General features: G+C 35.8%; 1 protein-coding gene and 1 long non-coding RNA gene across 5 annotated transcripts in view; one reads left to right on the top strand and one right to left on the bottom strand.

Moving 5' to 3' along the window:
- LOC147917290 (uncharacterized) overlaps window positions 1–22,656 on the bottom strand; it is a 61,724-nt gene extending 39,068 nt beyond the window's left edge. For 2 of the 4 annotated variants that reach the window (XR_015551973.1, XR_015551974.1), the window contains exons 1-4: window positions 22,577–22,656; window positions 21,970–22,115; window positions 7,018–7,095; window positions 4,241–4,515 (exon numbers count right to left, since the gene is read on the bottom strand). This is a non-coding gene — a long non-coding RNA (uncharacterized LOC147917290). The other 2 variants (XR_015551976.1, XR_015551975.1) reach the window with 2 other exon arrangements.
- Window positions 22,657–22,809: 153 nt separating this feature from the next.
- The window catches only part of SRFBP1 (serum response factor binding protein 1), a 73,799-nt gene continuing 72,571 nt past the window's right edge, over window positions 22,810–24,037 (top strand). The window contains exon 1 of the mRNA XM_014796538.2: window positions 22,810–22,935. Coding sequence (XP_014652024.2) covers window positions 22,900–22,935 — 36 coding nt within the window. The 5' untranslated portion in view covers window positions 22,810–22,899. The remainder of the gene's footprint in view (window positions 22,936–24,037) is intronic.

Below are 24,037 nucleotides of genomic sequence, written 5' to 3'. Positions count from 1 at the left end.
AATATTAAACGGAAAATTCCAGAAATAAAGAATTTATAAGTTTTAAATTGCACACCATTCTGAGCAGCATGATGAAATCTTGAGTCCTCCCTCTTCGTCCAGCCCACAATGTGAATCATCCCTCTGTCAAGCATAACCTGCTGTATATGCTACCTGCCCATTAGTCACTTAGTAGCCATCTCGGTTATCAGATCGACTGTCACGGTATCACAGTGCTTGTGTTCAAGTAATCCTTATTTTACTTAATAATAGCCCCAAAGCCAACTTTATTAGTAGCTGTTTTTGTTAACCTCTTACTGTGCCTAATTTATAAACTAAACTTCATCACAGGTATGTATGCACAGGAAAAAACATAGTATATATCGAGTTAGATACTATCTGTGGTTTCAGGCATCCACTGGGGATTTTGGAATGTTTCCACCACAGATAAGGGAGAACTACTGCAGTTCTGATATATCATCTCACGATTTTTGGCTTAGTAATACTTTTAAGAGCCATAACATTGTAATTATGAGCCTGTTACAATAATGTGCCTTGATACAATATGGAGTCAACAAAACTAGAAGCATAGTCTTTGCTTTCTTAGAATAGCTGCAGAGTTGGATCAAACAAAGCTTAATGTTATTCCAATACCTTTGCTTGCATTAACCTAGGAACTCGCATGGCTCCTTTATTCCACAAGCAGTGATGTGACTAATTTTTTGGTGAGTGACTAATTTTTTTGGCTATGGCACCAGAGTGGTGCTATTCTGAAAACTTCAATGAAAAGCCAATGAGGAATAGACTTAAATCCTGCTAAATAAATTCAATATGCATGACCGTAGGAAACTCTCTTTCTTAAATAAAAAATTAAGAATAATTTCATAAATGCATTTTTATTTTTGCTATCATGTTGCTATCATGTTTGGGCTTTTTTGACACAAAATTGTTATGCATGGATGATTCATCATTCTGCCAAGTTCATGAGTCCGTTTTTCCCACTTCTGTTTAGATACAGTATTCTAGATAGGTGAACATAAAATCATTTAATGCTAGAACATTGTCAAAATTCTAATCAAAATTGACATTTCTTAAACTACTTCTGTCAGAGCTTGGATTCAACATACTACCAGCAGTAAAGACACATTTAGCATTCTCATATGAAATATAATTTCTTTTAAAATTTTTTCATGATTTCTAATTATCTAGTTTTGTTCTACCTGTTCAACCTTGCTGATCTGTCTCCACTGATAGAACACTATTTATACTATTGCTCCTTTGGCCTCTATTGAATTTGCAATTGGGGGGTGGGGTGGGGTTTATTTATTTATTTATTAATGTTTCTTATTTGGATGACTGGACATATGCTAAGTAAGATATAATCCTCTTTTAGCTACAACCGATATAATAAAACTGAGGCAACTGTAAGAAGTCTAGCAGCTTCTTTCATTTATAGTCTGGTTGTAGCCCTGCTTTAGCGCTGCTAAATCTCAACGTTGAAAATAGAGAAGGTAGTTTGTAACATGGCAGGCTGATGATGTTGTCACGCAATTGTTAACCTTCCATCTAGGATTTCTGACAAGAGGTTATTATTCATGTGTGCTTAATTGAAGCACTATTCGAATTAACAGTTTTTTATCCAAATAGCAAAAATTGGAGCAACTCCATTTAAAACTGAGTTCTATTCTGATAAAGAGATAAAGGTATATACAGCATTTAAATCAGCATATAATCAAACATACATAATCAACCACCTTCCAAAAATCTGAAACAAATTAGGTCACCCCAGAATAAATCCAGGACTGAGCACTTCAGCATTTTAAGAATTTCTTCCTTCTACATCTCTCTGTTCAAGTCTTGTGTAAATGGCTCAACGAAAATGACCCCTGGATTCTCCAACTTTTTTAAAGCAATGATCTTAGACATTTTGACTTTACCATTGACCTTGATCTTCTCTTCATCCTAAGACCTACGTAGCCTCTAATATTCTTTCCTTTACCTCTAGTTTCGGCCAGCAATCACTTCTGGAACTTAGTAACAGAACTTGGTTTTCCTGTTTTTCACCTTTGCTGTGTCCTAAAACACAATTGGTTCTCCCTCTCTGGGTCTTTCTATGCTGGTTCACTCCGGGAAATCAACATGCCTGATCAAACTGCAGCCTAACTACAGCCTCCCCCCACAACCTGATTGGTTTGTGAATCCCACCTCAAGAAATTCCATACCCCTCTGCCTCCCCTATTTTTTCCTTTGGATTCTTGTTCCTGTCAGTTTATTTTTCTCCTAGAAAAAAAGAAAACTATTAAGGAGTGGTAACATTTCAATTTATCTGAAATGAATCTAGGAAAACAGAGGAAGAAAGTAGTTGAATAGCCTATATGTAACTTATAATAGCTACAGGAAATAATACGATTTAGCTTTACTTATTCCCTGACCAACTGGTCGATTGAGTAGGATTAAGACTCCAATAAGGTAGATTCTTTTTCCAAAGTTGGTACTTATTTTCTAAAACAAGCATAAAAAAAAAAACCCTTAGTCAATTTTTCGAGCATTCTAGGAAACCAATTCATTTTTAAAACTAATAAAGGCTATCCTGTCTCTTAATATGAAAGATACAGGTACCTCTGTAACCTAAGATAACCAAACAGTTTAAAAGGAAAAGTTTCTCTTTATATAAGTAGGACAACTCCTAAATGAACAAGTGATGGAATTAAAATATCACCATTTTGGAACCACTAAGAAATTAATGGAGCTAGACAATGATCATAATAGGTACTAATGTCACAGGATGAGTCAAAAATTCTCATGGAGGTATACAATACCACCAAGGAAGTATTTTTGTTTTTTAAAAAATTAGAATTCTACTTGGCTTCTAGATCAAAGTACCAAATCACAGGAAACATAGGGGCTAGGAGACAAATGACACCATGGTATTTAGGGGTGATTTTAGTGCTTAAAATGATACAATAATAAAATAATTTTAAAACTCAAAATATTCATAACATAAAATATATCTTGTTCTTTAGAAGAAATATAATTAATGCTGACACTGAGAGCATAGAAAAACACCTTAAATAGGCCTACATTCATTTGTTTGCTTTTTTCCAGGGATTATAGCCCTGTGATGCCTGTTGTCCAAGGTATGAAAATTATATATGAAAGTGCATACATTTTATCCAGTTTTCTAGTTGTTTATAGCATAAAGTAAGCCCAAACCATGTTAGTCTCTCAAGGCTGGGAGATGAACTCCCTCCCTCCCCTTTTTTTAACATCATCTTGAATATTTTGAAACAACACTTTGGTGAATCAAAACCTAGGATGCCCTCCAGCTGTAGAACACAAAAATATAAGCACTCTTTTAAGGACAGATACATAGTAAACAACAAGAAAATGACTGTGTTTACTATAAAGACATTGAGAATGTCTTCCATGACATGATAGTTTCAGGGAGGAGGACCAAGTTGAGGTATTTCTGTTATCCTAGTATCAGCATTAATTATACTTCTAAACAACAAGGTATATTTTATGTTATGGACACTTTTAACATCAAAATTGCTGTATTTCTCCCTATATATGAGCACTATCATCTTGAAGTTTAACTCATAGCTCATCCCTAAAAAAGTATAGGACCTTGTGGCATCCATTTTGTATATTCACCTTTGTTCTGGTTCCATCTTATTTTCCTGCCTTTCTTTTCCCTTTGCCTCATTTATTTTCTAATTTTATCCTACAACACATTGTTTGTATATTTGTAAACTTTAAAACAGTTCCACTCCACGTGCAACTTCACATTGTTTTCTTTTGTCCTATCTTAGAAAGACGCAAGGTTTCCTCTTACACAAAAATCAAATCTCAGGGGCCGGCCCAGTGGTGCAGTGGTTAGGTGTGCACACTCCACTATGGCAGCCCAGGGTTCTCAGGTTTGGATCCTGGGAGCGCACCTACGCACCGTTTGTCAAGCCATGCTGTGGCAGCATTCCATATAAAGAAGAGGATGATGGGCATGGATGGCCAATCTTCCTCAGCAAAAAAAAAAAAAAAAGAAAGAAAGAAAGAAAGAAAAATTTTTTGAAAAAATCAAATCTCAGTGTCCAAGTCTTTCACTACCCATTTGTAGAGGCTTACAACTGTCCTGGGCCATCAGAGAGAGGACTGCCTTTAAGAGAATGTATTGGATGGAGATATGAGACTGGCACAGTCAAGTTTTAATCGAAACCTAACACTATACAGGCAAAAACTGGTTTTTGGTAATCGAGAAACTCACCGTTTTCTGAAACTTTGGCAGAGAATCTTAGTTTCTCCAGCACATTCTCTTTTGCCTCCGGGTTCTTTCAACTCCTTCTCCTCTGCCCACACAGTCTATTCAGTTTATCCAAGCAAGAAATTTAACATTGCATGTGTGTATTCTAAGACTTCTGAATTCTGCTTTGGCCAGTGACTATTTTTCTCCTTCTTCTTCTTCTTTTTTTTTCTTTATTTTCTTAACACTTTCTGTAGCCTTTATCTATGCTCTGCTCTGAGTGATTCTTGTCATTTTGGCTGGGGAAGGGAAAAAGCTATCAGGATTCAGGTGAATTAGGGAGGATAAGGAAAGGAGGCAGATATTCTTATTTTTATGGCATGCAAGTTTCAAGTTCTATAATATTATCCCACCACACTGCATTGAATTCTTTAGGATAGATAGATAATTGTATGGGAAGTAAAGTGAAAAATTGGTAGGTAAATCAAGTGAAAATTTTTTTTAATATGGCTACCATTATCACTATATTAGAGAAAATTAGGTTCACCTAATGTTACAGAAAACCCATATTTACATATATTACAGCTCAAACACACAAGTTTTGTTTTTTATTTCTTTTCACTCAAGGAAAAGCCCAGACTTGGTACAACAATTCAATGAAGTAATCAAGGACCCAAACTCCTTCCAAATTTTTACTTCACCATTAATTTATGTGGCCTCCATCTGCATGTTTTTAAATATTGCTGGAGCTCCTGCCATTGCGTCAACATTCCAGCAAGTAGTAAGGAGGAAGAGCAGGAGGCACATTCACTTCAACATAAGTTGTACTGATCACTTTCATTTATATCTCTTTGGTCAGAAATTGGTAAGGCGGCCAACCTATCTATAAAGAAGGCTAAAATGGAGTCTATATTCTGGGTAAGAAATATTTTTAGCTGTCTCAGCTTAAAAAATCAATGGTTCTTTTACAATATCAGATGAGGAAAACAGGTAATGGAAGAAACTCTCAATCTCTGTCACAGTTATTATAGAATTATCAATGTAGGATATTGTACACTAAAGGAGTCCGAAACAAAAAAGTTCAGCAATCAATTTTTCAAAGGATAAAAAAAGTGAGACCAACTAGAGATAAGGTATGGAGGAAGGCAATAATGAGTAAAAAGAGGTTGGTGGCCCAGGAGCTAACTAAATGCATGCTGAACCCCTGAAGTACCTACTTTGATGTTTCATCGGACAAGATCTTTTATATTTTAAACAGGAGAAGCAGAAATGGAAAGTAGAGAACACCTTAAATTATCCTTGAAAAATACTTCTTTTAGATTAAAGAGAACATAACGATGCTAAGTGGATACCTGCCACTTCTTCATGCAAGAAATCTGAAATACACTTCTAAGGCATTTGGGGTGGGGGTGGGGGGACCTGCTATACCTTTTACCTTATGGAATTAAGATAGTCTACGTAGACCATCCATCCACTACCCTGGTTTCACAGGTGATGATCCTGAGGTTCAGAAAGATGCAGTGACTTACCCAGGGCCACAGAGCTAGTAAGTTTTAATATCAGTACAAGATACAGAAGCATTTTGATTCCTATTCCATGGGTCTTACATCTAGTTAAATATTCTCTTCTCAGCATCTAGCTATTTGTCAAATTTTAGCTTCCTCAATCTTGGAAAGGTCTCAGCACATCAATGTAGAATTCTTATTTTCAGATCTATGTAACACTGAGTCAAAAAGGCAGTTTAACCTAGAATCATTTTATATTAGCTAAATTTTGCATTTTTATGAGGATTCATTTAATCCATTGCTCTTTCTGCCTTTATGGTCACACTGATGCAGCTTTTTATTCATATACTATTAATAATAGTCTTGGATATTAAGTCTGACTTTGCTATTTCCTATTCAAAATATTCTGAATTTCACCAGGTACTCAATCCCACCCACACCTGTTACATAACTCCAGGGCACAAAATTCACATAGACTACTTAATAGCCTGGATATTCTGCTAGATGCTGGAAAATAAAATAGTGAGCAAAACAAGACATGGTACCTGGTGACACTGAGCTTTGAGTTTAGTAAGGAGACAGATAGTAAATAAGCAGACTAATGGCCATATAATTTTAAAACTCATTTGAGGAAAATAACATGGTCCAGTGGAAGCACATAATAAATATTTTCAACAAATATTTATTGAATCCGTTTTTGGGCATAGACCATATATGGTGACTGTTAGGACTGGTATGAAGCGAGATGGTAAAGTTAAAATGCAGCAAATTGCCAAGGACCTTAAAAGGCAGGGTAGGTGCTTATACTTTTCATAATGAAATGTATATATAAAGTGAGCCATTAAAGATTTAAAATGGAGGAATGATCTGATCCTATTCATGTTTTTGGAAGAAAGATGTGATAATGGTGACAGGATAACATGGTTGGTTGTAAAACTAGAATCAGGAAGATCAGTTTGCTGGCAATTGCAATGGTTCAGGTAAGAGATAATGAGGGCCTGAATCTGGTAGCGTGAGACAAGAGGAGCAGGAATGAATCTGAAAGACATTTCCTGGATACTTATGATGGAAATTGTTAACTAACACTAAAATGTCAGGGATAAGAGAGATGAGCAATTGAAGTTAACCAAATGGTTCTTGTTTGGATGGCTCAAGTTATGCTAGCATATAAGACAGAACAAAGAGCAAGTATTATAAAAAGATCAAAGGAAGAAGAAAGCGGCTCCTGATATTGGAGACCTGGTCTGATACACACAAGTTGGCCTCAGTGTTATTACAAGTCAGTTTGATACTCACAGCTAAGCCATGTTGTTCTGCTCTTGAACGTAATTTCACCAAACATCAACCTCAAACAAGGTAACTCTGAGACCATGACTAAATAAGACAAAAAGATGATTATTATGAAACCCACAAAATATCAAACATTCCCCTCCCTCAGCCAAAATGAGTGACTGCTACTTCCTTACCAGTTATAGCTTTATCTTCACAATAGTTGGCCCTCCTATACAAACAATTTATTGAGATACCCAATCAGAGATTTGCCCTCTGCTTTCTGATAGCACCCAACCTAGAGATAGCCCCTGCTTCATAGAGCCTTTGCAAAATTACTGAAACTAAACCCAAATCCTATAAGTTTTCTCTAACATCCTTTTAGTGAGACACCCTACATTTCACTATGTTGTGCATTCTCCCTCACTGTAACCAGTAATAAACCCAATTTGTTTAACTAGAAGTGTGCTTCAGTGGTCTTTGGCTTGAGGTCATTGATGTAGCAATGGTCCTAATATTGGAAAAAATAATCTTGAAGTGCCTCTGGGTGTACAAGAGACAGTTGGAAATTTAGTTTTGGAGTTCAGTTAAAAGGAAGGATGGATATATGTATTGGGGAGCTATCAACTTTTATGCCAATATTTCCCAAACTAGTATATGCAGTTTCAGTAGGCTAAATACATGCAGCATGATGTGATCCGTGCTCCAGTGAGATTGGAATGGACTAGTTTAAATATGGTTGAGAGGGTTCTTTACTTCAGAACTACCATAGGATTTACTTTACAATATGAATGTTACTTTACATTAAAATCATACAGAAAATTCTAAATGTATTTGATTATAGAACCATTTTTCTAGCCAACCCTATCACTGTGAAGTATTGCACAGAGCATAATTTAAGAAGTTGAAACATTAGGGGTAGATGAGATTCCCTCAAAGACTAAACATACACCAAAAGAGGAAAAAATCAAGAAGATAATCTGTTATAAAACACAGCCATTATTAAAAGTTAACTTATGTAAATTTATAATTAAATAAATTATATTAGAAACAAAGTAATTGATACTCAAAACTCATCCCTTCCTAATTTTTTTACTACCTCATACTATGACCTATGTTCTTGAGGTTATGACTGTTTGATCTGTATGGTGGATTCTATAAAATAGTGTGCTACTGCACATCTTTTCTGATTGGCCCGCTTAGTGATATCTCTTTGGTAGCTTGAAATAGGTTATGGTAGGAGTATTTACACCATGGATAACAGCAAATACCACAAATCAGGGATTGATTTATTGTTTTATTGATTGATTCTAGACTTATGACAGTGAAGGAGGAGATGTTAATAATGGCAGATTAAATTTAAAAGTTTGCTGTGTCACGCTCTGCTTCTGCAGCCCGCGGTTCACTTCCTAGGCACAGACCTAAACTGCTCTGTTACCATGCTGTGCTGGCGGCCCACATACTAAAAAATAGAGGAAGATTGGCACAGATGTTAGCTCAGGACGAATCCTCCTCAGCAAAAAAGAAAAAAAAGTTTGCTATGTCTATAATCATTCATTGTGAATAGCACAATGTTCTTCCAGTATTCAAAAACCATTTTCCAATTCAGCAAAGAAGTTTCTCTTGTCATTTAAGAACAAATGAAGTTTCAACATATGTCTTCATGATTTTCACTTTCATCTACTTACTAATGTAAATGAAAAATACCAACCAATATTCATGTCAGAACTATACTCATTCATCAGTTGAAACCATAGTTCAGCCAGGGATACAAGAGTTCAGCAAAAATCAATGAAAGCATTCTGTGAGAATCAACAGGCTCTATAATAATACAATTTGACTAAATTGTATATTTTAGTATTATTTGTAAATTGTGTGCCACATATCTTCTATACCAATAAAATTTGTAATAAACATATATATACATAAACATATATGAGTATATATTTACATATGTATACACATACACACATACACATTTTTTTACAGAGAGCAGGTTGATAAACATTTACCAGCATATACTGATATATAATCCCACAAAAAAAATGGTCTCACAAAGATCCATAAGAGAACGTGTATGAAGATGTTCAGTGTTACATTATTTATGATGACAGGGCTAGCCATCAATCATTAGGAGAGTAGGTAGGTAAAATGGAAACGGTACACCATGCAGCAATTAGAAGCATAAGATTACAGTCACACGGTAAAATAATCCTTAAAACATAATAGTGCAAAATTTTAAACAGAATTGGGTAATAAATACTTTAGAAAAACTGCTGCCTCTCAAAAAATATATATATTAAACGTAATAGAATTGTTACCTACCAGGTGGAGGGTGGGAAATAGGAGTGGGTAGAGGAGATACCTAAGTAAAATAAGAAAGGAACCTTGCACTGACCAATGATGAAAATGTGCTACGAACTGAGGAGTCTGACTAACTCAAACGTGAGATCACCCCAACTTCTGGGGGAAAAAAATGACATCAGAGCAAATAATCCAGGCTAAGGCTGAAAACGGAAGGTGATAAATAGATCCCTAGGCAAGTGTGAGGAGCAGGGTGTTAAAGAAGTATTTCAGACCAAGAAACCATATTTAGAATTCAATAGGAAATGTCAAAGGAAATGCAAAAATTTTAGTATGTTTTATAACTAAAAAGTTTTAGCAGGAAGTACACCTGGAGATGTCAGCAGGGACCAGATCATGAAGAGTATGATATACCATAAGAAGTTTGGTTTTTATCGTGAAAGCAATGAAAAACCAGTGAAAGATTTTATGGAGGGAATGACATGATTAGACTTATCTGAAAAAATCCCTGGCAACGTGAAGAATAGGTGGACAGTGCTAAGTGCGAAGGCAGGAAGATAACATGGGAAAATATTACACAATCCAGGAGAGAAATGAGAAGGGCCTAATTGAAAACAGCAGCTGGGGGACAGAAATGAGGAGATTCAGGAGAGAGATGAAAGAAGGAAAATCTAAATAATCTTATTATTGGCTAGTTATGTGGGAGTGGGGGTTGAATGAAGGAAGAAGTGAAGGATGGCGATGTGGATGATAATGTCCTTCACTGAGGTTAGAATTTCTTGTTTGTTTGCTTTTTTAACATGAGTTCCTGAAAGGTAAATAGTGAGTTCAGTTGCAAACATACCAACTATAAATACCTCTGGGATATTAGGCTACCAGTGACATAACCTACTGTACATCCAGAACAAACCATTTTTAATCCTATCATCCTTTACACAAAAGAGTTATTTTCAGATATATTATTATATTTTATTGAAGTTTGTATAAAAAATCATGTAGTAAAAAACTTTAAAAACTAAAAAATTAAATTCTAGAATATAAAAATATTTAAAAAGTAATGGACTAATACTTTTTAACTATATTATCTATTAAAAAGGGTAAAATTTATTCCTACATATTGGTCTGTCACAGCATTCAACAATAACATCATTGTTTTTGTTTTTAAGCTTGAACTTCTGCAAATTTGTCACAAACTTCATCAAAAATTGATCTTCTTCACATAATCATGTTTACTAGATAATATATAGCCAGATTTGTCAATTACTCTTCACTTATAGTTGAAGAACACTTTTAATTAATTTTAAGTTGATGTTTCTTTCACATGAAGCAACATATATGCAACTAGTGAAAAAATAAACATTAGAATAAATTTGGCATAGATTCATTATAATCCCATTCACAATAAATTCCAAAAATTGTTATACTATCCACATCTTTGTTTCTCTAGGATGTATGCTAGTGGTTTCAAATGGCTCTTCAGTCAAAAATATTTCCACTACAATATTTTCACCATAAAATTCATCATAGACCTCTATAATACTAGTGACAACTATAGAATTTTTTTTCTGCAAAAATCACAGAAAAGGGCTGAATGATAACAAACATGGACATTATTTGATCCATTGCTTTAGAACAAGTGTCCATATTTAGTGAAAACACTTGAGGCATTAAAATATTGCTCTTTTGGGTTTTTTGGCAATGTAATACTAGCATCTTCTGTTGTTTCTTCTGTTATACTTTGAAATTTGATTCTTTTTTTCTATGTGAATATCTATTTTTTTACTTTTTTTGGTTGTTGGTGTTGTGTGGTTAATATCCTTTCCCACATTTTCTGTATGCCTCTCTTCAAGAAATGATTTTAAAGCTTGGTGTTTCACTGTACAATGTTCAAGGATGATTCCAGCTGTTTACAAATTCTTTTGTCTGATTAACCTCATCTAAAACCTCATATTAGAAAACAAAAGGTAACTTAGAAAATTGCATACCGCTACCACTGTTTATTTTGAATCACTGTTAAATGCAGGAATATGTCCTGTCACAGAGATTGCAAATGAACTGCGTCAAAAAGTGAGATCAGTTGATTCCAAACAATTAGGAACTTACTATTGAATAGGTGTAGGTGAGTCTACAGGTGTCAGGGGCTGACTGCATACCTGACAGTTCTCCAAACTTTTTTATATAGAATATGATGTTTATTAAAGTTAATAAAAATTTGCTAATTTTGAAGCTTACATCCATATTTTTAAAACAGTAAAGCTGAGGTAACTATAACTTAAACTGACAAAATATTTGTTTGGGGAAGAGAATTTTATCACTGACTTTTTTTTAGAATTTCTAGTGCATGATAATAACAAAATCAGATTGACTTTTAGTCAAGATTATAACCGATTTTAAATTCTCTACAGACAAATCCCTGTCCCCTCCTTCACTTCCTGTGCCCAGAGCTGACCTCTTCCACAGCCCAGCCCTTGGTATTTCACTGCACTGTAAAGTGGGTTGTTACAGATGTGGACATAGATCAGCAGTTCTCAACCTCAGCACTATTAACATTGGGGCTGGATAATTTTTTATAGAATCAATAGTATTCACATGGATAGGATCAGGTAGGAAAAAGTCTGGTATGAAGCGACCACTACATATAGTAAATCTATCTGGCGGGGCTTCTAGCTTAGACCATGATACACATGGGGAGACAAAAGAGGAAAAGGGGTCAATGGCTCAGCCAACACATTCAGGTCAGTCAATCCTGGCAAAGGAAAGGGGTGACATCTTGTACCTAGAGCACCCTAAAATCTAGTTGAATACCTAGGAGGTCACTGTGACCCTGACAAGCAGAGATTCAGTGGAGTTTTAACAGGAGATTCCAAAATGCAGTGCATTGAGGAATAACTGAAAAGTGAAGAAGCAGAACTAGCACTTTCAAGCACCTTGACTATGAGTTGGGAAAATAACAAGGCTTCTCTCTCTAACCCTAATCCTTACCAGAGAAAAGGCACTGAATTCCTTCAAGGAGAGGCTAAATGACCTGCTAAATTGAACTCCCCAGGCTATACACCTTATCTCTCTCTTGGTCTCCATGGACAAGTGACCCAAAAGATTTGCTACAAATTTCTTGCTCCTTGATGGTCACGTTCAAATTAAAAATGTTTCTCTGAACAGGCTTTTACACCATTCATTTCATTCTATCCCAAATCTCCATCTTTACATTTAAATATAACCGCTGCAAAATTTCCTTTAGATATTATTCCATCATTTACAAATCCATAAATTCCCAGGTATTTTGAAACCTGCTTCTCCCAGTCTATTAAGATCCATGAAGTTTGGTTTTTGCCTCAAAATATTTTGCTTCACTTTTTAAAAATTTCAATAATTTAAGAGAACTATCTTTTTAAGAGGTGTGTGTGTGGGAAATATATTTAAAATTAAAAAGCTTTTAATTTCTATGTCTAACAATGTTTCTGGAAACTTTGAGCGTATGAAAAATTCTTTAGACACTTTATTTATGAAATAGAGTGTTTTTTACTACCGTACTTTTATTTACGTAATTTCCTCTGCTGGGAATTTTTTTCCTATTCTGCAGCTGCCTATTGAAGTGCCACCCTTCTTTCAAAATAGAACTCAAAAACCCTCCTCCTCTAGGAAGACTTCTAATCAAATCGCTCTCTCACTTCCCTATAATACTCTTTCTATGGCACTTAATATGGCTGGTCTTGATGTTAGAATTATTAAAGTTACTACTCTCTAAGTCCATGATGAACATGGACAAAGACAATGTCTTAAATCACTTTTTTAATCTCTTACTGAAACTAGCACAATGCTTTGCAAAATAGATGCTCAAAAATGTGAATTAAAGTGAATCAAAGCCAATCACTATACTGAAAATAAATCTGAATTGGGCTTTAATAATGTTTTCTGAACTTAGCTTTAAATTATTATAAGCTTTGTTGCATAATCTTGAGACTATCTTGGGATAATTGGCAAATAATTGAAAGAAATAAATCATATATATGAAGGGATTTATAGTTTATAAAGTGCAATAGTCCAGTAATTACTGAACAATGAATAAATAATTAGGTAGATGGGAAAGAATGGCATAGTGGTCATAAATTATTAATGTAATTTATACATCCATATCATACAGTTGTTATAAAACTGCCACCAGTGATTTTATTCAAGAGACTTACATTGCCCTCTTATTACCTCTATGACCTCAGGCATATTTGTTATTTGTAAGACATGAATCCCTCATATATACCATGTCTATCTCACAAAGTTACTGTTAAGATCAAATGAGATAATGGAAAATAACAGCAGTTTAAATTATTGAGAGGTAAATATTCATCAAGAACTCTACATTGTGTTTTCACTGAATCATCACAACAATCCTATGAGGTTGACTATCATTCCCATTTTTATAAATAAAGAACCCTGTCACAGAGAGCTTACATAATTTGCCCAAGGGCACAAAGCTATTAAGAGAGAGAATTAGAATTTGATATTAGATAGTCTGATTCCAGAGCCAAAACTCTTAGCCAAATGCTAAATTGCTAAGTGTCAGCCCCATCCCTTTAGATTTTGTAAAACTTGCCTATATAACATTAACTAGCTATTTCAAATTTTTAAGATCTAAAATTCCTAGAATGGAAACTTCCCTTTAGATTGCCTAGAGGTATAAAGTAACAAATCTAATCAAAACACTACATAAAAATTCAAATGAAACTTAGGCAAAAAATAAGTTGTTAGAGGATTGATTTAGTAAACATATTAGCCTAGTGACTTGCCAATTACCTGTCTCCTATACAGTAACTAGTTATACTATTTAGTATGTTATATATATATAGCATTGAATCTTAAATAAATCCATTAGTGGTTCACTTAGAGGGTTTATTACTGTTTAGTAATTCATTTTAAATAAAAAATTGAAATCTGAGGGGTTAATCTTAGGCATTAAAGAAATATAAAACCTGATAGATCCATCCATTTTCCTTCTAATTCAGAAAATGCTGTCATAAGCCATTCATTTAGATTGTTTTCTTTAACATTCCAAGTTTCAATTGTAATGTGAAACTTCTGGAGAACAACACTGCCACCCAGGGGATAGAGGATTGAAAATGCAGAGCCAAAATAGCTGAAAAACTTAATACAGGTGGTTCTTAGCTGGGATTGAAATACTCAGTCATGTTGCAATGTGTTCTGAGGTGAATCACTAATAATAGTTCAAGTACTAAACACTGTAAATGATGTGCTTAAAAAAATGACAGTTCCCAATAATAACTTCTCTTTCACCTACTCATTCAAGTAAGAGAAAGGCATAGCATTACAATCACCTTGTTAGTATCAGCCCATAACTTTCTCTTTTTTTAAAACCACTTTATTGAAGAATGATACAGAAAGCTGTACATAATTAATAGATACAAGTTGATGACTTTGGAGATAAGTATACACTGTGAAACCATCACCACAATCTGTGCCACTAGCATGTCCATAACCTCCAAAAGTTTCCTCCCACACTCTTTGTTATTATTTTCTTGATGATAAAAATACTTAATAGTGGCTGGCTCCATGGCATAGTGGTTAAGATCATGCACTCCACTTCAGCAGGCTGGGGTTCACTGGTTCAGATCTCAGGCATGGACCTACACACCACTCATTAAGCCACGCTATGGCAGCATCCCACATACAAAATAGAGGAAGACTGGCACAGATGTTAGCTCAAGGCCAATCTTCCTCACCAAAAAAAAAAAAAAATTCACTTAATATAAGATCTATCCTCTTAACAAATTTTTAAGTATAAAATAAAGTATCATTAACTATGGACACTATGCTGTACAGTAGATATCTAGGACTTATTCATCTTATATAACTGAAACTTTGTACCTTTTGACTAATAACTCCCCATTTTCCTCTCCCTCTGGCACCTGGCAACCACCATTCTACTCTTTGCTTTTGTGAGTTTGACTGCTTTAGATTTCTAATATAAGTGGTATCATGTAGTATTTGTCCTTCTGTGCTTGGCTTATTTCACTTAGCATGATGTACTCCAGGTTCATCCATACCGTCACAAATGGCAGAATTTCCTTCTTTTTTAAGGCTGAATAATATTCCACTGTTTGTGTATACTGCATTTTTCTCTATCCACTCTTCCCTCAGTGGACATTTAGGTTGCTTCTATGTCTTGGCTATTGTGAATAATGCTGAAATGAACATTGGGAATGCAGATATCTCTTCAGGATCCTGATTTCAATTCCTTTGGATATATACCCAGAAGTGAGATTGCTGGATAATATGGTATTCCATTTTTAAGTTTTTAAAGAACTTCCACACTTTTTGCCATAGTGGCCACATCAATTTACATTCCCACAAACAGTGTACAAGGGTTCCCTTTTCTCCACATCACCACCAATACCTGCTATCTTTTGTTTTTTGATTATAGGCATCCTAAGAGATGTGAGGTGATATCTCACCATGGTTTGGATTTGTGTTGTCTGCATGATTACTAATGTTGAACACTTTTTCATATACTTGTTGGCTATTCATGTGTCTTCTTTGGAGAAATGTCTATTCAGGTCCTTTGCCCATTTTTTACTTGGGTTGTTTTTGAGCTCTTGAGTTTGGGTTCCTTATATATTTTACCTTTATTACATTATTATATTACCTTACATTATATTACATTAATTTAAATCTTACATTTAAATATTTAATGCATTTTGAGTTGGTTTTTGTGTATGGTGTAAGATAAGGATCTGATTCTATTCTTTTGAATGTAGATAACCAGTTTTTACAACACCATTTATTGAAGAGACTATCTTATCCCCAATAGTATTCCTGGCATCCTTGTAGAAAATCAGTTGACCTTATCTGTGTGGGTTATTTCTGAACTATTTATTCTCTTCCATTGGTATATAGGTTTGCTTTTATGCCATTACCATATGTTATGATTACTGTAGCTTTGTAATATATTTTGAAATCAGGAGTGTGATGTCTCCAGTTTTATTCTCCTTGTTCAAAATTGTTTTGGTTATTCAGGATCTTTTATGGGTCCATATGCATTTTAGGAGTTTTTTCTTCTGTTTAAAATGTCATTGGGATTTTGATAGGGAATGCATTGAATCTATAAATCACTTTTGGGTACTATAAACATTTTAACAATATTAATTTTTCCAATCCATGAACATGGGATGTCCTTCCATTTATTTGTGCCTGCTTTAATTTCTTTCATCAGTGTTTTATAGTTTTCAGTGTACAAGTTTTTCACCTTCTTGGTTACATTTATTATTAAGTATTTGGTTCTTTTTGATGCTATTGTAAATGGGATTGTTTTCTTAATTTCATTTTTGGATGGTTCATTGTAAGTGTATAAAAACACAATTTATTTTTATTGATTTTTTTATCTTGCAACTTTACTGAATGTGTGTATTAGTTCAAACAGTTTTTTGTGTGTGTTGGAGTCTTTAAGAGTTTTCTACATATCAGATCATATCATCTACAAACAGAAATAATTTTATTTCTTCTTTTCCAATTTGGATGCCTTTTATTTCCTTTTCTTGCCAAATTTCTCTAGCTAGAACTTCCAGTTCAATAGGAGTGGTGAGAGTGAACATCCTTGCCTCATTCCTGATATTAAAGGAAAAGCTTTCAACTTTTCACCATTGAGTATGATGTTAGCTGTGGGCTTGTCATATATGGCCTTTATTATGTTTAAAGTACATTCCTTCTATACCCAATTTGTTGAGAGTTTTTATCATGAAAAGATGTTTAATTTCTCATTTTGTTCATGTATTGTTTTCCTGATTTCACTTGCTTTTATATCTCTGTTCTCTTTTTGCTCACTGAGCTTCTTTAAGATGATTATTTTGAATTCTTTGTCAGGCAGTTCATAGATCTCCATTTCTTTAGGGTTGGTTACTGGAGTTTTATTTTGTTCCTTTGATGGTGTCATGTTTCCCTGATTTTTCATGATCCTAGTAGCCATGCATTATCATCTGCACATTTGAAGATGCAGTCACCTCTAGCAGACTTTATAGACTGGCTTTAGCACCAGTCAGCCTCGCCAGAGATTCTGGGTAGGCCAATTGGCAGCGTCCACAGGCAGGATGGCTGGTGGGGTCTGTGGGCAGGCCAGCTGGTGGGGTCCACGGACAACTGGGCCCACTGTTGGGGTCTGCTGACAGGTAGGCCTGATGCTAAAGTCCATGTCTTTCTAACAGCTACAATAAAATTAGAACATATATGGGGAAAATGCTTCGAGGGGAAAAATAATAGATCAAAGCCATAGAAATTGAAAAGACAAATGATAAAATTCATCAATCATTTCTACCCATAAAAAAACTGCTAGAAAAACAAGAAAACTACCTGAATTTTATTAAACTATTCACCATAAACACCAAATGTCATTTCAAATTGTGAAATGTTAAAGCCATTCCCATCAAAATCAGGAACAAACTAAGGATACTATCACTGTTATTACTTATTATTTCAAAAGTTCTAGCAAACGTAATAAGACAATATAATAAAATAATTGATATAAATACTGAAAAATAGATATAATTCTTTCTGATAATATGATTGTATACCTAGAAAATTCTCCTCCCTCAAAAAGAACAAAACATTTGGATAAGGACTACATAACAAATATGCCAAAAAAAAAAAAAATTCATAGCTTGTATCTATCCTGGCACTACCAGCTAATATAGGCAGAAATGAGAGAACATACACCATTCAAAATTGCAACAAAAACCATGAGAATATATTTTTAATTTTACTAGTTTTAAAAGTTTATACTAGTACATGTTACAAAATTTAAAAGATACAAAAAAGTACACAGTAGAAAGACTTTACCTATGTTCCTCAGCCACTGACTTCCCCTCCAGGGAACAAAGATGCTGTACAATCAAGTAAATGTGATGTGTGTATCTACATATCCTTCCTCCAAACACACACAAATAATAGCATACTATAGTGTAATGCCACTTGATTTACTCATTAAGCAATATGTTATAAAGAGCCTTCCGTTCCAGTAAATAAAGAGCTGATTATTCTTCTTAATGGATCCATTAATTTAATCAGTTATGTGTTGATGGACAGGTTGCCTCAAATCTTTTGTTATTATAAGCACTTAATAATGAATATCCTTATCTATGCATCATTAATTTGTACCAATATAACTGTAGCATATTTTTCTAGAAGTAGAATTGTTAGTTCAATGGTAAGTGTATTTATTTAACAGCTTTATTGAGGTATAATTGACACACAATAAACTGCACATAATTAAAGTGTATAGTTTGATATGTTTTGACATATGTATACAATGTGGTACCACGACAAAAATCAAGATAATTAACATATCAATCACTCCCAAAAGTTTCCTCATGACCTTTTGTAATTTCTCCCTCCCATCATTCCATCCTTCCTCCCCTATGTCCCCAGGCAATCAACGATCTACTTTTTGTCACTATACATTAGTTTACACTTCCTAGAATTTTACATAAATGGAATAATACAGTATGTAGTCCTTTGGTCTGGATTCTCTCAGCATAATTATTTTGAAATTCATGCATATAATACTGTGTATCATTCTTTTTCATTTCTGGGTGGTGGTCCATTGTGTGTGTGTGTGTGTGGTCTGTGTGTCTGTGTACATCACAGTTTATTCCTTTGTTGAGTGGAAATCTGAGTTGTTTCTACATTTTGGCTAATACAAATACAGCTTCCCTTAAACAAGTCTATATGTGGACATGTGCTTCCGTTTCTTTATTGACCTAGGAGGGGAAAGCCTAGATCATATGGCTGGTGGATATACAATTTAAGAAACTATCAAACTCTTTCTAAAATGATTATACCATTTTATATTCCCACAAATGATGCTGGCGAGTTCCAGTTGCTCTCATGCTCACCAGCACTTGGTATGATCAGACTTTTTAACTATTCTAATAGGTGTGTAACGGTATCATATTGTGGTTTTAATTTACATTTCCCTGATGATGATGTGGAACATATTTTCATGTGCTTATTTGCTATCCACATATCTTTTTAGGTGAAGAATCTATTCAGATATTTTGTCTATTTTTTTAATTGCGTTGTTTACTTATTGATTTTGAAGAGTTCTTTATATACTCTAAATAAAAGTCTTTTATAAAATATTCTATTTGCAAAATTTTTCTCTCCATATGTGGCTTTTTATTCTCTTAACATTGTATTTTGAAGAGTAAAAGTTTTAGGTTGATTCAGTCCAGTTTATCAATGTATTTTTATAGGGATTCTGCTTTTGCTCTGCTATCCAAGAAATCTTTGCCTAACCCTAAGTCATAAAGTTTTTTGTCCCGTGTTTTATTCTGGAAGTTTTATAGTTTTAAGTTTTACATTTAGGTGTATGATCCATTTCAACCTGTTTTTGTATTTGGTGTGAGATATGAGTCAAAGTTAATTTTTTTTCATATGGATAGCCAGTTGTTTCAGCACAGTTTTTGAAAAGATTGCTTTCCCTCACTGAAACTTTGTTAAAAATTAGTTGTCCATATGTGTAGGTCTAATTCTCAATTCTATTCTAATTGCTAAACATGCATGAGTTTAGTTGTAATCTAGAAACATATGACTACAATTTTTGAAAGTGCTAAATGATAGAAATGACAGTCATCAGGCATGTTGGATAAGGAAAAGACTACTTTTGAGGTAATTTTTTTTTCTCAAAGAAAGTAGGTGTTATGGACTGAATTGTGTTCCTCCAAAATCCATATATTGAAGCTCTTACCCCCAATGTGATGGTATTTGGAGATAAGGTCTTTAGGGAGGTAACTGAGGATAAAATGAAGTCATAAGGGTGGAGCCCTAATCTAATAGGATTGGTATCCTTATAAGAAGAGGAAGAGACACCAGGGAAGTCTCTCTGGGTGTACACATTGGAAAGGCCAAGTGAGGAGACAGCAAGAAGGCTGCCTCTGCAAGCCAGGAAGAGAATTCTTACCAGAAACAACCCTGAGAGTACCTTGATCTTGGATTTCTAGCCTCCAGAAATGTAAGAAAATAAATTTCTGTCATTTAATCCACCCAGTCTGTGGTATTTTGTTATGGCAGCCTGTGTAGATGAATACAATGGGATTTCAGAAACCTGAAATTGGAAAACTTGAATCCCATTGTACATGCTTATGGATCCTTACTTCCACTAAAGTGAAACACTGTAATAAACAGGAAAAAGGTCTTACACTAGTTGCTTTTAATGATAATAGTTTAGTTGTTTCATATATCTGACAGCATTTAAAAGATCAGCCCTTCAGGAATAAAAGGGGGAGGTGCTGCTTTCTAGAAAACCTTGTGGCTGATTAATACAAATGCATTATTACTACTAGAAGAAATGTGCATTGCTTAATGAGAGCAGGTTAGCAGAATCATCTCTGTACAGAATCAAAATAATTTTTGAGACTGTAGCATCAAAAGGTGGTGACAGATTGACATGTTCGTGATATATCAGGGACAATGAAAAATTACCAGTTGCTTTAAAAATGAATATCTAAGGTTGCTGAGAGCTTATAATGTAAAAGAACAGACAGTACACAACAAATTTCAAGTTAAAGTAGACTACTGTAAATAATATGAGAATGAATTGCTGATGAGAATAATCAACTTCTGTTGGGTGCTATGGAAAGGATTCTTAAAAAGAATGTATGGAATTTGACGTTGAAGGGTAGTGCTTGAGAAAGTAGATCTGGCAGGGGAAGCATCAGAGGCAAAGGAGAGAGCTAGGGCTAAGAAAAGGCAGAAAGCAAGTGCTCAGCCTAAAGAGACTGTGGTGGCTAGAGAAACGAGATGTTGGAGAACAAGAGGGGTGGTCAAGAGAAAACACTACAGAGTCTTTAAGAGCTACAGACAAACTTCATATTAAGAATACACCTTCTGAAGCATGGAACCATAACAACACTTTTCTCTCAAATTAGGAGGCACACTTTCCACAAAGCTTTACATTTACCTTTAAGATGTCCTTTCTATGTATTTAAGTATGGAGTACCTATTGCCTACTACCCACCTGGGTTGAAAAAACCCCAGCACTCCAGGAGCTCTGCTTTAACAAGGGGAAGTAGATGAATAAAGAGACAATTACAATTCAGTGTATGATTTATTAACAGCAAAAACTACCTTTATGTGACACTAGTCAAACAGGAAGTCAGCTGTTAATCTATTTGTGCCCAAATCAAACATTAAACTAAAAGAATACCAACCCAAATACAAGTACAGAATCGCAAGTTAAGAGCACAGGCTCTGGACAGGGCCATCCTCTTGGACAGAGGCTCAGACGTCGGGCTCGCTTAAATGTTCTTTCATCACAGTCTTGAAATTCTTAACAATTTTATGTGTGAATCTGAGTTTTGTAAGTGACGTCCAGTGTGACAATGAAACATGTCAAGGGCTTAGTCTCACATCATGTGTGGTCCTGCCTCCCATATCCTCCCAGTTGGGCTCCCTGGTTTCCCACTTTCCTGTCTCTGCCCAGCAACTGCTGCCATCTCGTTCTAGCACATGCACCCCTCCCAGAGTCCCAGCACAGGGGTCCCAGGCACCTGACAGGGTCTGCACTAAACCCATCAGTATCCTTGTGCTTGAGGGAGCACCACATTTAAATACCAAATGAAAAATATATGACAGGTCAAGAGGCACCATGGAAGCAAAGAAGAAACTTTGTCCTACTTTTTGAATGGGCGGGGTCTTGCATTTTCGTTTTGCAGTGGGCACCTCAGATTATGTAACCAGCAGTGGAGTCCTGTAGCAATGGTCGGCCTCAGCTGGGCAACTCTGGGCAAGACACTTGGCTCCTAGGAATTCAGTTTCCACATCTATAAAATAAGAATAATAGTTCCTATCTCATTGGATTTCTGTGATTATTTTGTAGATAATTCATGCAAAGCGTTTGCCCCAGCACTTCACCCATTTTAACGCTCAATACTACCAGGTGTTAACGATTAAGCAATATATTATCTAACTCAGACTCACTCCTTCAAGTGTCCTTTGCCTGCAGGTTAATACTTCTAAACAGCGCTTCCCACACGCAGCAGCAAACGAGCGTCCTGGTTCATTGCTAAATTTAAACCTTTTTACAGCGAGGAGAAATATATGTCCACGCCTGCGCTATAATGAGAGCTGGAACAAAAAGCTATATCTAATAAGGCAGCCTTGTTAGAAGAGTAGGCATCTTTACAAACACTAGATAAAAATTCGGGTCAAAAATTAGTCACTCAAGTGACCCTTCTTAAAAACTCTTTCACCCAAATTGGAACACAAAAACCAAGGTCCTTACAAACGCAGGCCTCGTCTGCAAACCAACGTAATAAAATCAGCATCCTGAAACACCTCTAAACGCGGCAACAGCTTCCAGACCGCCCTCCGGACCACGCGCCAGTGTCTGGTTTCCATAGGAACGCACAATTCCGGCGCATAGCCCTCTGCTCCGGAAGTTGTTCTCCCTCAGTTCCGTTCTTGCCCTCAAAGAGTCGGTGTCGAGCAGACGGCGAGTGAGTTTTGGATAGAAGAGGCTGCCGTAGAGGGGCGTGGCGGCGCAGCCGCGATCTGCGCGACGCAGTTCACGTGCCGGCAGCTGCGGATCCTCCTTCTGGACCTACCATGGCTCAGCCCGGGACTCTGAACCTCAATAACGAGGTGAGCACCGAGGTCTGGGAACCTGGGGGGCTGCCTTTTTAGGGTTCTCGGAACGGCTCCTCTGCGTCTTGGTGATGGGCGCGTGGGCTGGCCGGGGGTGAGGGTAGGGAGTGCGGCTGGAGGAGGATTTGGATGGGCCCCGACGGGTTTCCCGGAACTCGGAGCACGACGACGGTAACTCCCCTTCACGGTTGCTAGGTGACTCGAGCAGGGGACGTGTCTCTGGCCCTCAGGCCTCATAAATTTTTATCTGTGGGACTTTGGGAAGATCATTTAAACTCTGTATTCGATGTCCTCGTTTGTAAAAGGAAGCTCACGGTAGTACCTTTCTCACAAGGTTGTTGTAAGAATTACATTAATTGGAATATATAAACTGCACAGTGCCGAACAGTTAATAAACTCTCATTGTGCCTTATTTGCCTTTTATTGACTGCCGGCAGTGAAGGGGAGGGATTGAGAACTGGAGCTTCTCCTAAGAAATTGCCCATCCTGAATGAGACCATATCGTTTGTAAGGATATATTTTATTTCTTCCTGTAGCTACTGTCCCATTTCTCTCCTTCCATTTACAGCAAAACTTTAAGAAAGAACTGGATATACTTGCTGTCCCCAGTTCCCCTTCTCTCGTTCTCTCTTAATCCAGTTTTAAATCAGGTATTTGCCCTCATCACCTCCACCAGAATGTGTCAGTGTCACCAGGCTATCATGTCTGCCACTGTCTCCTGTCCAGTTTCTGCTTCTATTCAAGAAAGTCATAAGTCCTCTGAAGACTTCAAGTAAGCTGGAAAAGCAAGGATCAAATGAGGACCTCACAGCTACAGCAAAGGAAGTTCTTTATTCAGGGGATATATGTGTCTGCTATGAGCAAGTCACTGTTATGTTACACAATTGTGTAAGGCATACTTTTTATTTTCAAGCAACATATACTCAGGTAGGGCGGGGTAAGCAACACCCACTTAGGATACAGAATAATGCCCAGAAAAACAAGTAGTGTGGAGAATGAAGTGAGTGATGTTTGTTCTTGGCCTTTAAGGATCTTACACAGGAATTGTAGTCAGTAATTCAGTGAAGGGGAAGAAAGCATTCTAGATAGAGGGACCAAT

This window comes from Ceratotherium simum, chromosome 4, assembly GCF_057802395.1.
Source record: "Ceratotherium simum simum isolate JZ-2026a chromosome 4, ASM5780239v1, whole genome shotgun sequence".
NCBI lineage: Eukaryota > Metazoa > Chordata > Mammalia > Perissodactyla > Rhinocerotidae > Ceratotherium > Ceratotherium simum.
The sequence above is the reverse complement of the archived record's forward strand: the minus strand, read 5'-3'. Positions and strand labels throughout refer to the sequence as shown.